General features: G+C 37.8%; 1 protein-coding gene across 1 annotated transcript in view; it reads right to left on the bottom strand.

Annotated features, from left to right (window-relative positions):
• Positions 1-354: 354 nt before the first annotated feature.
• Positions 355-16,585, bottom strand: part of ASAH1 (N-acylsphingosine amidohydrolase 1) — a 40,016-nt gene continuing 23,785 nt past the window's right edge. The window contains exons 5-14 of the mRNA XM_061177227.1: positions 12,879-12,957; positions 10,113-10,187; positions 9,230-9,275; positions 8,516-8,660; positions 7,920-7,974; positions 7,707-7,788; positions 2,837-2,968; positions 2,607-2,730; positions 2,121-2,177; positions 355-909 (exon numbers count right to left, since the gene is read on the bottom strand). Of these exons, the coding sequence (XP_061033210.1) occupies positions 820-909; positions 2,121-2,177; positions 2,607-2,730; positions 2,837-2,968; positions 7,707-7,788; positions 7,920-7,974; positions 8,516-8,660; positions 9,230-9,275; positions 10,113-10,187; positions 12,879-12,957 (885 nt within the window). The 3' untranslated portion in view covers positions 355-819. The remainder of the gene's footprint in view (positions 910-2,120; positions 2,178-2,606; positions 2,731-2,836; positions 2,969-7,706; positions 7,789-7,919; positions 7,975-8,515; positions 8,661-9,229; positions 9,276-10,112; positions 10,188-12,878; positions 12,958-16,585) is intronic.

Below are 16,585 nucleotides of genomic sequence, written 5' to 3'. Positions count from 1 at the left end.
ATTAAATGAATGATACTTATGAGAGTTTAAAATAACAGTTCACCTCCCATTTTCCACTAGTCTTTGACCTGCTTATTTACTATTGATTCATAGAACCCGGGACTGTTTTTGAAATTTATTTAATAACTTCCTGGGGTTAGTGGGTGGTAGGTTAATTATGAAAAAGGAAACACTTCAATTCTGAGTATAAAAGACTGCCTTGCATACCGGTTACTTCAAGAACCCCAGAAAGTACTTCTATTCAGAGTCAAAAGCCCATGTGCTGCCCATGAAGAGAAACATAGAGCGGAATGCCTGTCTCATCCCCCTCCAATCAAAATTAGTGAAACACACTGCTGTCAGAGACAGCAAAAACAATGGTATATTAATTTTAATAGAGCCAGGAAGAAAAGACAAAAACATACAAATATGTAGATAAAAGTGAAACACTGAATAATGTGGACTATTTAACTATTATACAGATGTACAGGATTCTGTGCTCACAGAGAATCTTGCTTTATTCCATGGGGGTGGGTCCCACAATAGTTTTAATTGCCCATCCCCATCCCCAAATGAATCAGACTGAAATGAATCACTGTAAATTCTGGATGACTGTTGCACTTCACTAAAAGGAGTTATCTGTATATAAGAAAAATCAACCATTACGGCAAAAATAGCCTGTGAATTGTAAACATACCAAGCAGCACAAGCTCACACCTCAAAGAGAACCTGCCCTGAGTCTCAGTCTTTGGAAGGAGATCAGACAGCTGTACTTCTCAGCCCCGTGTGAGCTCCCATCTTGATGTCATACAGGGCGCATCCTACAGGCCAGGTGTGTGCTCACCAACCTATACAGGGGTCTGGGCAGTCCCGCAGGTATGTTTCAAACTGGCCTTTGGTGACGTCTATCAAGGCTGTGTATACCGTCAGCTGAAAGAAAAGTTATTTTTACTTTAAGGATGTCTTCAGTTCTAAGATGACCTGCCTCATATTAGCATTTCTTGTGGAATTGCTTATGAAGTTTCTTAACATTAAATAATTAGTATATAATATATATGTGAAAAGACACAAAATAAGTATCATATAATATAAAGATCCAAATATTAATAAGTCAATAACAACTAAAACAACGGACTTCAGTAGAACCATTATTCCAGGTCATGATATAAACAGGCGTGGGAGAGAATCTTCAGTTCTGTACAAGGTCTTAATTCTGAGCAGTATACTGCTTCACCACCAAAGCTTTAAGACTCACTTAACCCTCCTCAATGCACAATTTACAGAGACTAACGGTGTACTATGGAGTCTAAACAGTTTAGCTTTGGCTATCCTTATCCTGAAAGCATTTCTCACGCAGTGAGGGAAACTATGCAGGCATGCAGAAGGCACACACCCAACTCCCACAGAATGTGTAAGTAACCCAGCTGTGAGCTCACACGCAGATGGTGTGGGCAAAATGAGAAGTATGGCGGGGCCAGTGGGCATAAGGAAGGCTTCCCTCAGGGGCCAGGTTCTCAGTCACATGCCAATGAACAGGACAGTTTGTTCTGGCAGAGGTGATGGAAGCACACTGATTTTAGGGAGGGTTTAGGAAAAGGACCAAGGAAAAGAAGAGAAGGAACAAATGGGGAAAATCAGAGGAATCAGAAATACACAAGAAGGGGCTACTGGCTATTGGCAAATTGGATGATTAGGACACTTTTGCATATTTTAGCTATAGAGAAGGGATAAGATAAAAGGATGTAATAACGTTTAAGAGAAACCCTAATCCACTAAGAAAGAAAGCTGTCTGAAAACATACTTCAGACTTTGTCAAGTATCAGGTGCAGCATACAACATTCGATTCCCCGCAGACGGAGAAGTCAAGACTGACATGCTAGACTCAGTCCAAATGCCATGTAAGTAAAGCTGGAAATAACACTCTGACCAAACTGGATTATCAAGCTGCAGTGACCAACTTCTTTGTCACATTCCAAGAGTTACGGTTTTGGTCACACAAAAACATTTTAAAAAGCAGCCTTAAGCTGAACATGACTTGGGATTCTAGCTCTGATTAATCCAAGACAACAGGGAAAGGTAAAACATGGGATCAAATTCTTTTCCTAAAAGCAAATTAATTAGTTAATTATTAAAAAAAATACCTTGTTGAGGACAGGTTTTGTTGACAGGACATCGTACATGGTTGCAAATGAGATATTCTAAAACACAAAAATAGTTCTTTTCAGTACATTAAATACAGATGTTGGCAGCCTTATCCACACAAGTGGGTCATTAGACCAAGACATTCTTCAATCAACCTCCCCCCTCCCCCATAAAAGAATTTCCCTTGGGGTCACTGTTACAGGTGATGATTTAATATATCACATTTTCTTTCTTTCTCTTCCTCCCCCCTTGAATTCTTGCCATTCAACTCCACAGAGTGGTGTCCAGCATTAACTAAGAAACGAAAAAGTACGGCAAAATTTTGCTCTTTACATTAAAAACAAAACAGAAACTCGGTTGGGACTGTCCAGAGACACTGACTAACAGGAGGTTTATAAGTTCTTCAAAGGCCCATGAAAAATGCCAGAATGGAGATAACCTTTAATAGTCACCATTTCTTTCTGTATATGACACTGTGAATGTACCTCTTGGGTTGTCCGGTTTAGACACATCTTTGCAGGTGTTCTGCGATCATCAAGGAAGAAGGGATTTTTCCAACGGTCATAATTTGTTTGTACCACATACCATATACCCTGCTTGGGGTCGAGTCTAGATACAAAAAGAGAGATTCCTCCTAGGTTTCATGCCTTAAACCTGTACATACGTCAGCCTATGCTTTACTGTCTGCTTATTTTGCTTTAACAAATGTACTTACTCATATATATCCAAAGACTGTACTCTGTCTCGTGTAATCACACAACCCTCCCCAGACTTGTTGCCTCCCAGGATAAAGTATGCTGGGGCCAATATCTTGGTTTTGGTCAATATAGTCTTGGCTTCTTCATAACTATATAGAAACATTTGAAACAAAGGAAACATTTTTAGTTGACTTGGAATGGGAATTTTTTAGCTGTGGAAACGAAGGGGAAACAAATATCTGAGGAACACATTTTTTTTAAAAAGGATAGTGAACAATGGCTCAGGAAGAAACAATCCCTGACTCCTATGTGGTGAAACACTGAGATCTGAAATGTTCCCTCTAACCTGAAGGACAAAAAAAACGGTCTCAAGAGATCACCTTTCACCCTTACAGTGTATACCTTTCACTCAACAACAGAACTAGGAAAAATAATATAAATTTATATATATATATATATATATATAAAAAATAGGTGGTCACAAAGCACCAAGCTGATCTCCCTGTGCTATGCAGCTGCTTCCCAACAGCTATCTATTTTACATTTGGTAGTGTATATGTGTCCATGCCACTCTCTGACTTCGTCCCAGCTTACCCTTCACCCTCCCCGTGTCCACAAGTCCATTCTCTACGTCTGTGTCTTTATTCCCGTCCTGCCCCTAGGTTCTGCAGAACCATTTGATTTTAGATTCCATATATATGTGTTACCATACAGTATTTGTTTTTCTCTTTCTGACTTACTTCACTCTGTATGACAGACTCTAGGTCCATCCACCTCACTACAAATAACTCAATTTCGTTTCTTTTTACGGCTGAGTAATATTCCATTGTATATATGTGCCACATCTTCTTTATCCATTCATCTGCTGATGGACACTTAGGTTGCTTCCATGTCCTGGCTATTGTAAATAGTGCTGCAATGAACACTGTGGTACATAACTCTTTGCATTACGGTTTTCTCAGGGTATATGCCCAGTGGTATTGCTGGGTCATATGGTAGTTCTATTTTTAGTTTTTTAAGGAACCTCCATACTGTTCCCCATAGTGGCTGCAACAATTTACATATCCACCAGCAGTGGAGGGTTCCCACTTTTCTCCACACCCTCTCCAGTATTTTATTGTTTGTAGATTTTTTGATGATGGCCATTCTGACCAGTGTGAGGTGATACCTCACTGTAGTTTGGATTTGCATTTCTCTAATGATTAGTGATGTTGAGCATCCTTTCATGTGTTTGTTGGCAATCTGTGTATCTTCTTTGGAGAAATGTCTATTTAGGTCTTCTGCCCATTTTTAGATGGGGTTGTTTTTTTTTTTTGATATTGAGCTGCATGAGCTGATTGTATATTTTGGAGATTAATCCTTTGTCAGTTGCTTCGTTTGCAAATATTTTCTCCCATTCTGAGGGTTGTCTTTTAGTCTTGTTTATGGTTTCCTTTGCTGTGCAAAAGCTTTTAAGTTTCATTAGGTCCCATTTGTTTATTTTTGTTTTTATTTCCATTTCTCTAGGAGGTGGGTCAGAAAGGATCTTGCTGTGATTTATGTCACAGAGTGTTCTGCCTATGTTTTCCTCTAAGACTTTTATAGTGTCTGGCCTTACATTTAGGTCTTTAATCCATTTTGAGTTTATTTTTGTGTATGGTATTATTAGGAAGTGTTCTAATTTCATTCTTTTATATGTAGTTGTCCAGTTTTCCCAGCACCACTTATTGAAGAGGCTGTCTTTTCTCCATTGTATATTCTTGCCTCCTTTATCAAAGATAAGGTGACCATATGTGCCTGGGGGTATTATGATTTAAATGAAGATTTTATTATACAAATTTTTCTTTTCTGTATGGGTGGGGATTTTTTTTTTACACCAAGAAAAATTCATAGATGCCCTTCATAGGGGCACTATCCCCAGAACTTTTTAAATAAATCATTTCATTTTCTTGCTATAAACACACACACACAAAACATGAAGAACTCCATGAGTGTCAAAGGTTCACCTAAGAAATTCTGAAACAGTTCCTCAGTGGAAGATAAAGCTGGGAAATATTTTAATATGAGTAATTTAAAATAAACTATATTAAAAGGATCATACAGCATGATGCAAAGATGGTTCAGCATCCACAAATCAATTTGATACACCCATTAACAAAATGAAGGATAAAAATATGATCATCTTAATAGATGCAGAAAAAGCATTTGACAAAATTCAACGTCCATTTATTCAATATCTCAAAAAAGTGGGTATAAAGGAAACATACCTCAACATAATAAAGGCCATATATGACAAGCCCACAGTTAACATCATACTCAGCAGTGAAAAGCTAAAAGCTTTTTCTCTAAGATTAGGAACAAGACAAAGTTGCCCACTCTTGCCATTTTTATTCAATACAGTATTGGCAGTATTAGCCAGAGTAATCAGGCAAGAAAAAGAAATAAAAGGTATCCAAATCAGAAAGGAAGAATTGAAATTGTCACTATCTGCAGATGACATAATACTCTATATAGAAATCCCTAAAGACTCCACCAAAAAAACTGTTAGGAATAATAAATTCAGTAAAGTTGCAGGACACAAAATCAGTATACAAAAATCAGTTGTGGTTCCATACACTAATAACGAACTATCAGAAAGAGAAATTAAGAAAACAATCCCATTTACAATTACATTAAAAAGAATAAAATAGGGCTTCCCTGGTGGCACAGTGGTTAAGAATCCACCTGCCAACGCAGGGGACATGGGTTCGATCCCTGATCCGGGAAGATCCCACATGCCGCGGAGCAACTAAGCCCATATGTCACAACTACAATTACTGAGCCTGCACTCTAGAGCCCACAGAGCCACAACTACTGAGCCCACGAGCCACAACTACTGAGCCCACGTGCCACAACTACTGAAGCCCGTGCCTAGAGCCTGTGCTCCGCAACAAGAGAAGCCACTGCAATGAGAAGCCCGCCCACCGCAACTAGAGAAAGCCCACACACAGCAACGAAGACCCAATGCTGCCAAAAATAAATAAATAAAATAAATTTATATATATAAAAAAAAAATCTCTATAAAAAAGAATAAAATACACGGGAATAAATTTAACCAAGGAGGTGAAAGACCTGTACACTGAGAACTATAAGGCACTGTTGAAAGAAGCAGAAGAAGACACAAATGAACAGAAAGATACTCCACTGTCATGGGCTGGAAGAATTAATGTTAAAATGTCCAAACTACCCAAAACAATCTACAGGTTCACAGCAATCCCTATCAAAATTCCAAAGGCATTTTTCACAGAATTAGAACAATCCTAAAATTTGTGTGTAATCACAAAAGGCCCTGAATAGCCAAAGCAATCTTGAAAAAGAAGAATAATTATATTCCACACTGTATTACAAAGCTATAGTAATCAAAACAATGGTACTGGCATAAAAACAGACACACAGATCAACGGAACAGAATAGAGAGCCCATAATTAATTTATGAAAAAAGAACCAAGAATATACATTGGAGAAGGACAGTCTCTTCAATAAATGGTGTTTGGGAAACTGGACAGCTACATGCAAAAGAATGAAACCAAACCACTATCTTACACCATACACAAAAATCAAAATGGATTAAAGACTTAAATGTAAGACCTGAAATCATAAAACTCCTAAAGGAGAACACATGCAATAAGCTTCTTGACACTGGTCTTGGCAATGAGTTTTTGGATTTGACACCAAAACAAAGGCAACAAAGACAAAAATAAGTGGGAATACCTCAAACTAAAAAGCTTCTAAACAAATAAAACCATCAACAAAATGAAAAGGCAACCCAGTGAATAGAAGAAAATATTTGCAAATCATATATCTGATAAGGGGTTAATATCCATAATATATCTGGAATTCATACCACTCAATAGCAAAAAAAAAGACAACCTGATTAAAAAATGGACAGAGGATCCGAATTGACATTTTTCCAAAGATTGCCAACAGGTGCATGAGAAGGTGGGAAATGCAAATCAAAGCCACGATAAGGTATCATCTCACATGTCAGACGGGCTATTATCAAAGAGACAAGTGGTAACAAGTGTTGGCCAGGGTGTGGAGAAAAGGGAACCCTTGTGCACTGTTTGTGGGAATGTAAATTGGTGCAGCCACTATGAAACCACGAGTATGGAGGTTCCTCAAAAAGCTAAAACCACCATTACCACCACCACCAATCCCACTTCTAAGTATTTATCTGAAGGACATGAAAACACTAACTCAGAAAGATGTCTGCAGCCCCACATTTACCGCGGCACTATTTACACTAAGCCAAGTTATGGAAACAACCTAAGTGTCCATCTAAGGACGAACGGATAAAGAAGATGTGGTACGTATACACAGAGTATTACTTAGCCAAAAAAAAAGAATGAAATCTTACCATTTGTGACAACATGGATGGACCTTGAGAGCATTTTGCTAAATGAAATAAATCAGAGAAAGACAAATACCATGTGATCACACTTATAAGTGGAATCAAAAAACAAACAAAGGAATTCATAGATACAGAGAACAAACTGGTGGTTGACTGGGGGCGGGTGGTGACAGGTGGGCAAAATGGGTGAAGGGTCAAAAGGTACCAACTTCCAGTTATAAAATAAGTATAAGTCCTGGGGATGTCATGTATATCATAGTGACTACAGTTAATAATACTGTACTGCATATTTGAAAGTTGCAAAGAAAGGAAATCTTAAAAGTTCTCATCAAAAGGAAAAAGAAATGTGTAACTATATGTGGTGATGGATGTTAACTAGACTTATTGTGGTGATCATTATGCCATATATACAAGTATCTAAACATCTTGCAGTACATCTTAAACTAATATGTCAATCGTATCTCAAGAAAAAAATAAAATAACAAATATTAAATCTGATAATAAAGCAATCAGATTACCTTGTGCTGTTTTCCAGAACTGATCTAATGATGAACCCTATCCACTTGGCATCTTTCTTTCCCAAAATCCATTCTATGACACCTGGAAGAGATCAAACACACACAGTGTCACAGGTCCTAGAAGAGATTAAACTATTAACCAGAAGGCACAGTCTAGCCCTCCTCTTAAAACAGCTATGAAATTCCCATTTTATTTAAGAACTCTCTACTCACCCATAAAACCGCCATTTGTACTGAAACGCTCATTGAGCGTAAGACTAAATAGTCCCTGAAAAGAAAACAAAGCAACGTCAGAAACCTCAACCATCCTGTTTAAGGCCCTCTCACTGTGCTATTTTACACTGTTATATCAGGTCCTGGATTGGGGAATTGAGCCGGGGTGAGGGGAGAAAAATCAAAACCATGATACTATCACCTTCTATTAACAGAGCTTTTTTAGAAGTTCAAAGCATTTTTCACATGTACTGTGTGAGGTAAGTAGGTGGGATGTTGTTGGCCACAATTTTCTGACCAGGAAACTTAAGTGCAGAGACTTAATGACTAACTTGCTTGAGGGGCAGACCCATGGCCAGATTCCAGATTTACACTCCCAGCCCTTGAGACCCACCACATGCTTTATCTCCACAAAAGGCTCCAAAACCTCCACTTCCTACTCTTCTCTACCACGTGAGCTCAAACCTAAGAAGGAAGGTAACAACAAGTACAATGCGATGAACTCGGGCTTCATATTCTTTTTAGGTCTTCATTTCCTTAGACTCCACCTTTCTCAGAGAGCTACCTGTAAAATCATGTAACAATAGATTCCTTACTGGTTTGAATCCTGTTAACATGCCCACATAGCCAGCAAAGCCTGCCGCCTTGAAGACAGTTTTATTGTTTCTTTGGAAGTCCAAATTCACTGTTAAAGGTTTTAGTTCCTCAGTTACGACCCAGGTATTATTATTTACATTCCACCTACAAAAGACAAATTTCAGTGACATTTAATAACTATGATAATAATGATGAATATGATAACGATGGTCAGGCATTACACCATGTGCTTTATCTACCTAATCCCTAATGATCAATCCTCACAAGGAGTTTTCAATATGGGTAGTTTTAGCCTCCATTTTCCACATGATAAAACTGAGGCTCAGAGAAGTTAAGTAACTCCCCCAACATGACACAGCCTATATTAGCAAACCCCAGGTTAGTATTTAGGTCTCTAATTACAAAGCCCTGTTATATTTTTTTCAGAAAGGTCAAGAAGACACATGAAATAGAATGCTACTCTTCCTTCTAAGCAATAAACTAGACGTGCATCTAGGGCCTTCAAGCATGCTCCAGATTTCTGTTCACTGGGTGCACCTCAGCTACAAACTCTCAAATAACTGAATAAGAGTGTGCCCACCTGGTCTCAAAACTAAGGAATCTAGGATCTCTACTTCTGGTCATATTCTGGGAATGACTTGGGACTTACTTTTCATCAGTGTACTACAACCTACTCTTCTTAGGGACTGAGACACACCACATTTTTTACTTACCCAAGAAATACTCCAAAATCCATGTTTCGCGCATGTAGTAGATGACCTAATTCAAAGTAAGCAGAAGAGACATGTAACAGCAATTATGACAGTATGATTGATTCTAAACCAAAGCTGGGCACTTAATTTTGGTTAAGTGATATTCCCAACTGTTCAATCCAACAATAAGAATTAAGCAGCATCTAATATCATAGGCTGTAACAAGATGAAACTGCTGTCCCTGTCACATTGGCCAGATTCCCCCCCCAGTACCTGAGAGCACAGGGTTCCAGAAAACTGAGACTGGAATATGGGACAAGGGTAGGTGGTCATTTTGTGGTTCACTATGACACAGTCCTACTCAGACACAGCTATCTCAGCCTCATCTAATGCAACTTACCAACATGCTTCCCTTCAGGGATTGTCACCTACAGCTATACCCAGAGTACAGGTCAAAAATAAGAGTGAATCAGGGTAAATCATCCTGTGCCTTGTACACTGGGGACTTGTCAGGAAAAACATGGAAAAGTGAGCACAGGGTCCCTTGGCTGGAAATGATGGGAGAAAGTCTGTCCTGCCCCTGTGAGTACTTATATCAAATCATAAATAGGGGTATAAGTAGACTATGAAGAATAGTAAGAATGTTTATAATCCTGAAACACTTCTTCCAAGAGTTTTGCATACCTGAATTAAACTTTAATTGGCATTACAGTGGTCTTAAAATAAGAATAGCTTTCAATTCACTTTCAAAAACTTACCAAGGTCTGTAAAACCATATGCAACATGCACATGGTATTTACATAGTAAGCCTGTATTTTACAAGTTCTAATTTCATTTATTTAAAGATTTTTCTTCTACTTTGTACTTTGTACCACCCACCTTCCCTCAGCACACATTTATTTACCTTCTTTGTCTTCTGTTATTATTGAAGTACAAATGGTAAAAAATTCATAGAAAATATTGAATGAAATAATCTCTCCTATGAGAAAAGACAGGAAAATTTTGGTCAATATATAGAACCATGACATTGTTAGAAAATTCTTTTTTAAGAAAAGGTTGAAATATCATCGCCGTGTGAGTTTTTGCCTGGGCATACGTAAGTGTCCGCAGACAGTCTGAGTGAGTCTGAATGGCTGGTTGGGTGGAGGTGTCTCACTAGCCTGTACTCTCTGCAGATTCAAGATAAAACGAGTCCCCAGAGAAGCAGCTATTGGACAAGCTGAACCTCTGGGCATGTTGGAATTATACGGCAACATAATGTTCACATTTTTCGTCAATATGCTTCATTTTAGTTTTCTTTGGAGGGCTCAAATATGATAATTTAATACATCTGGGTCTTGGTTGGATGCCGAAAATGTATTTTGCCCAGGTTTTAAGAGTGTGACTAATATTTCTAAGGTGAGAAAAGAGACAATAAAATAAGTGTTGAGCTTATCAAGAAATTCCATTGTAAAACATTTTAATTTTTGAACATTTTTCCTAACCTGTACAATAATAATACCACTCAGCCTTTAATTTGAAGGTATACAACATACTTTTTCTCTGTTCCATTTCATGTTAACATGTTAAGCTTAATATGTTTTTTTCCCACCCTAATGTTTATTTTATTTCCATTTGATTTCTATTTTGGTGAAATTCCACTCTTATTTTATTATGACTCATCTGTTAACCTTCTCAATCCATTTTTCTCTTGAGATATTTATACGTGGTATTCATTTGCTAGAGTCCTTTACATAATAAAGGAATTAAAGACATTTCTCATATAGACTGAAAAAATATATTTCTAGTATGTTAATTATCTTTTTAAAGAAGCAAAAACAAAAAAAATCTAGCCACTTTTGTTGATAAATACTATTGATTTTTAGAAATTCTCAGTCACCTCTTGTAAAACCAAGGTATATAGAGTTTACTTAAAGTAACAACTCTATTGATTTGATGGCTTAAAAATAAAACTTTGGGGCGGCAGAAAAAGTCTTTTTCATTAAATTAAGTGCTATAAATTGGAAATGGAAATTTTAAAAATAGCTTCCAAAAACATCAATACTTAAGGATATGATGAATATGAAGAATATGATAAATGATATAACAAAGGATCTGATGAATGAATGATATGCAAGACCTCTTCTCTGAAAATAAAAAATACTGCTCAGAGAAATCAATAACCTAAATAAATGCTGAAATCTCATATACCAAGTTTGTGGCTTGGAAAACTCAGTATTATAATCCCACTGAAAATATCAGTAGGCTCTTTTGTCAAGTTGATTCTAAAATTTATGTGGAAATGCAAAGGGTCTAGAATACCTAAGAGAATTTTAAAGAAAAAAAGTCAGAAAACTTACACTACCTAATATTAAGACTTACTATAAAGCTTTAGTAATTGCAGTAGCATGGTATTGGTGTAAGGAAAGACAAACAGACAAATGAAACTAGGTGGAAAGTCCCCAAATAGAATCAGATACATGCAATCATGTGATTTATATCAAAGGCACCACTGCAATTTACTGAGGGAATGATAGTCTTTTTAATAAATGGTGTTGTCAATTGGAAAAAACTTGAACCTTGATCCCTAACTCATACCATATGCAAAAGTTAACTCAAGATACACAATGGGCCTATATGTAAAAAGTAAACAAAAAACATACAGAAGAAAACATAGAAGAATATGTTTGGGGGTAGGCAAAGATCACTTAAATGGGCATAAAAAGCACTACCCATCAAAAAATTGAAAAATTGGACTGCATTAAAATTAAGAATTTCTGTTCATTAAAAGACACCAATAAGAAAATAAATGCAAGCTACAGTGTGGGAGAAGATGTTCGGCATACATATATCTGACAAAGGACCTGTATCAGTATACATATAAAGAATTCCTTCAAACCAATAAAAATGGGCATTAGATTTAACAAGCACAATGAAGGAAGGAGGGAGGGAGGAAGGCAAGAAGAAAGGAAGGAAGAAAGGAAAAGGTCAATAAACTGTTCAATCTCATTAGTCATCAGGGAAATGCAAATTATACAATAATGGGTGAATATAACACACTCGACAAAATGGCCCAAATAAAAAAGACTGAGACTATCATGCGGAGAATTAGCAAGCGGAGAAAACGAAAACTCTTGTACTAGGTTGACTGTCAGTGGGTACAATCACTTTGGAAAACTGGCTGGCAGAGTGTACAAGGCTAAACATATAGCTACCCTATGACCCAGGACATAGCGCAGAGAAATGAGTGCGTATGCCTATCAAAGGACATGTACAAGAGTGCTCATAACTGCTTTATTCTTAATATTCCAAATCTGGAAACAACAAATATCCTATTCATACAACAGCCTACTACCTATAATGATAAGTGCAAGAAACCAGACAACAGTTCATACTGTTCAGCTCTATTTGTAAGACGTTCAAGAGGCAAAATTAATCTACAGTGAAGTCAGAAGAGTGGTTAACAGGGGACTCAGAACTGTGCGAAAGTGCAGGATGGAGCATGCTGGATTGCTGGAATTTATTTCTGTATCTTGTTCTGAGTTGTGATTACATGCATGTATGCGTTTAAAAAACTCTACTGCGCTGTATACTTAAGATCTGTGCACTTTATTGTATGTATACCATACCTCAATAAAAAAAATTTTAAGTACTTTATTCAATTTTTTAAAAGCCGCGAAGTGAACTTTACCTAAAGGTATTTCAGTAACTGCTGCAATCCCCTTCATTTCCTCCTCGAAAGGCCCAGGAAAGTTGCCAAGTAGACCAGGCTGAAAAACAAATACATTAACAGTCATTCAGCCCAAAGCGTGGCTTTGAGATTTGGTTCTTTTACATATAATTTGTACTAGCTATTGCTGCCATAATAGGTGATCAAAGCTTACTTTTGAAAGCACTTTCACATCATGTATTTCTAAAAGATTCTACGTAATACTCAATATTGGGTCCCTATAACTCTTGCTTGTGTACCCCATAAACTCATCTCAAGTACTAGGCAGAGACCTATGATTCTCAGATTGTTTTTTCCTGCCTTATAGTTCACCCTATTCTCTAGAGAGATGAACTGGAGTAATTCCACTTGGATGTCCTAACATGGCTCACAACACAGGAACATCACAACAAGCCCTCCTCATCTCTGCTCAAACTTGCCCTCCAGCCATTAGCATCACTCCCTCATTACTGCTGTCCTTCCTTAACCGTGGTTTCGCTTTCTGAGGTTTCAGTTACCCGTGGTCAACCACAGCCCAAAAATATTAAATGGAAAATCCCAGAAGTACGCAATTCATGAGTTCTAAATTGCATGCCATTCTGAGTAGCACGATGAAATCTCCTGCCATCCTACCCTGCCCCACCTGGGGTCCCCAGCCACTGACGCTGTCTGCTCCTGACATTCAACCATCAGCTTTGTCATGGCTTGATGATCCAGGATCACCAGAAGCAGATGCTCCTCCTTCTGAAGTAATGTCACGTCACTAGTAGCCTAATGGTACGTCACAATGCCCACTTCATTCACCCCACTTCATCTCATCATGTAAACATTTAATCATCTCACATCGTCACAAGAAGAAGGGTGAGTACAGGACAGTACGATAGCTTGAGAGAGAGAGCACATTCACATGACTTTTATTACACTGTACTGTTATAATTGTTCTATTTTATTATTAGTTGTTGTTAATCTCCTACTGTGCCTAATTTAAAAATTAAACTTACAGGTGTGTATTTATAGGAAAAAAATAAAGTACACTTAGGGTTCAGTACTATCTACGGTTTCAGGCATCCACTGGGGGTCTTGGAATGTATCTCCCAAGGATGAGGGGTACTAGTGTACTATTCCCTTCCCACACTCATAGCAACAAATCTGTATTCTAGTGATTCACAAAACATTTGTCACGGTTAACAGCCAATCTTAGGCTGAGATGCATTACCACATCCTGTTAGCAAACACTGGACGCATGAGCAAATTCAATGGTGGACATACATACATTTTTTTTGCATGGTTTGATTTACATACATCATTAAGCGATTACCAAAATAAGTTCAATGAACATCCATCATCTCAAATATAAAATTTTTAAAAAAAGAAAAAAATTTTTTTCTTGTGATGAGAACTCTTAGGATTTTCTCCTTTAACAACTTTCATATGTAACGCACAGCAGCGTTAATTACAATCATCATGCTGTACATTACATCCCTAGTACTTATTTATCTTGTAGCTGAAGTTTGTACCTTTTGACCACCTTCATCCAATCCACCTTCCCAAATCTGATCTCTTTTCCTACGAGTTACTTTGTTTTTGAAGTATAATTGACCTACAACACTATGTTAGTTCCCAGTACACAACACGGTGATTCAATATTCTATACATTTAAAAATGATCAAGTCTAGTTATATCTGTCACTATAAAAAGATGTTAAATTATTATTATTAATTATATTCCCCACACTGTGCATTTTATACCCATGACTCTTTTATTTTGTAACTTTAAGTTTGTACCTCTTAATCTCCCTCACCTGTTCCTCTCCTCCCCCCAACCCCTCTCCCCTCTGGCAACTACCTGTTTATTCTCTGTATGTATGACTCTGTTTCTGTTTTCTTAACGTTTGTTCATTTGTTTTGTTTTTTAAATTCCACATATAAGTGAAAACTACAGTATCTGTCTTTCTCTGACTTATTTCACTTAGCATAATACCGTCTAGGTCTTTCCATGTTGTCGCAAACGGCAGGATTTCATTCTTTTTTACGGCTGAGTATTATTCCATTGTATGTATATATATGCCACATCCTCTTTACCCATTCATATATACTTTTATTCTCAACTGCAACTATTCACTAACAATTAGATCAAGAATTAAGCTTACAGCCTCTTGCTAAGATAATGTGTTTAAGATTCGCAAGTCTCATTTTTCACCAACTTGGTATTTATATGTAATGTAATCTAACTAAGCAAATCATTTTTCCGCCTAGGAATTCAAAGCATTGCACAAGTGGAATACTCCTGCCAATTTAACAAACGAAAATGACTTATTGAACATTTGTTTACCATTTTTTACATGCAAGCACTGGGCTTTACATACAGTAAGTCGTTTAATCCTCACAACCACCATATGAAATATGTATTATTAGTAAATTCTCCCTGGTGAGAAATCTGAAGTTGCATATGTTAAGAAACTTGTCGAAGGACACACAGCTAGTGTGTGACTGATCTAACCTTAAAATCCAATGTTTAAAGAACAAACAAAACCCCTAATGTCTGATTGCAAAGTCTGGGCACCTAAACCTGCATGCTGCCCTCTCTGCTGACATGCAGGTTAGGGGGATTAGGGCACCTGGGGCATCTGGGGGCCTCTTCTGCTACTGCTTCTGCCAACATTTGTATTTTGGGGAAGTCTGGTGAGTATGAACACAAAGGATAGCCTTAATCAAAGGCTCTGCGAGCATAAACATGAGGAATAACAGGTTTGGTGGTTGGCAGGTACAAGTGTCATAGGGATGGTGTGCCCAGAACGTCCAGCCTCTAGGACAATGATTCTCGACCAGGGATGGCTTTCCCCCCAGGGGAGATCTGGTGAAGTCGAGAGACATTTTTGGTTGTCACAACTGAAGGGGTGCTACTGGCATCCAGTGAGTCGAGGCCAAGGATGCTGCTCAACATCCCACAATGCACAGACAGTGCCCACAACAAAGTATTATCCAATCCCACATGTCATCACTATTGAGGTTAAAACAGCTGCCCTAGGGCCTTGGTTTCCTCCCCAATCCTTTGCACCCTGCCAGCCAGTGAAGGCCCCAAAGCAAAGACTGAAAGAGGATGATGAGGATCTCTCTGGGGGTTCTAGGGGCCAGGCCCTAGATTTTCCACTGGTTTCATCTAAATAAAAAAAGGGTCTGAGAAATGGAATCTTCCTGCATGACTAAGAAATGAAATGGTCTGGTGAACGCACAAAGACACGAAACACACAACCCAAGTGCATTTCAATGGTCACAGCTACTGAGGGGCAGGGCTGGGCTGAGCATGTCATTTGGTCGTATCTAGAACATCTCTCAGTGTCTTGACATACTCAGGCAAAGTACTTAAGAAAAACCCAAATTTTCAATAGTCAACTTGCAAACCTAAGTACACATAACAGAAGGAAATGCTGTACTCCCAGATGAAATATGGATATTTGCCCAATGCTCTGTAAAACAGTTCATACTTTTATAAAACAATAAAGAGCAGCTAACCGCCAACATTGCCATGCTATTTTATGTCATCCTATTACTGTCATATTACCAAGCCCCAGAATTTTAAGTCCCTCTGAAGTTTTGACAGTAGTCTGGAATAAAAGCAAACTTGTCCAAATTATGCCTTTAAATAAATAACAGAGCCTTTGCTGAACTCTTGTGTGTATATGTGTACCT

The sequence above is a fragment of the Eubalaena glacialis genome, chromosome 20 (assembly GCF_028564815.1).
Source record: "Eubalaena glacialis isolate mEubGla1 chromosome 20, mEubGla1.1.hap2.+ XY, whole genome shotgun sequence".
Taxonomy (NCBI): domain Eukaryota; kingdom Metazoa; phylum Chordata; class Mammalia; order Artiodactyla; family Balaenidae; genus Eubalaena; species Eubalaena glacialis.
Note: the sequence above shows the minus strand (reverse complement) of the source record. Positions and strands in the feature narration are given on the sequence as shown.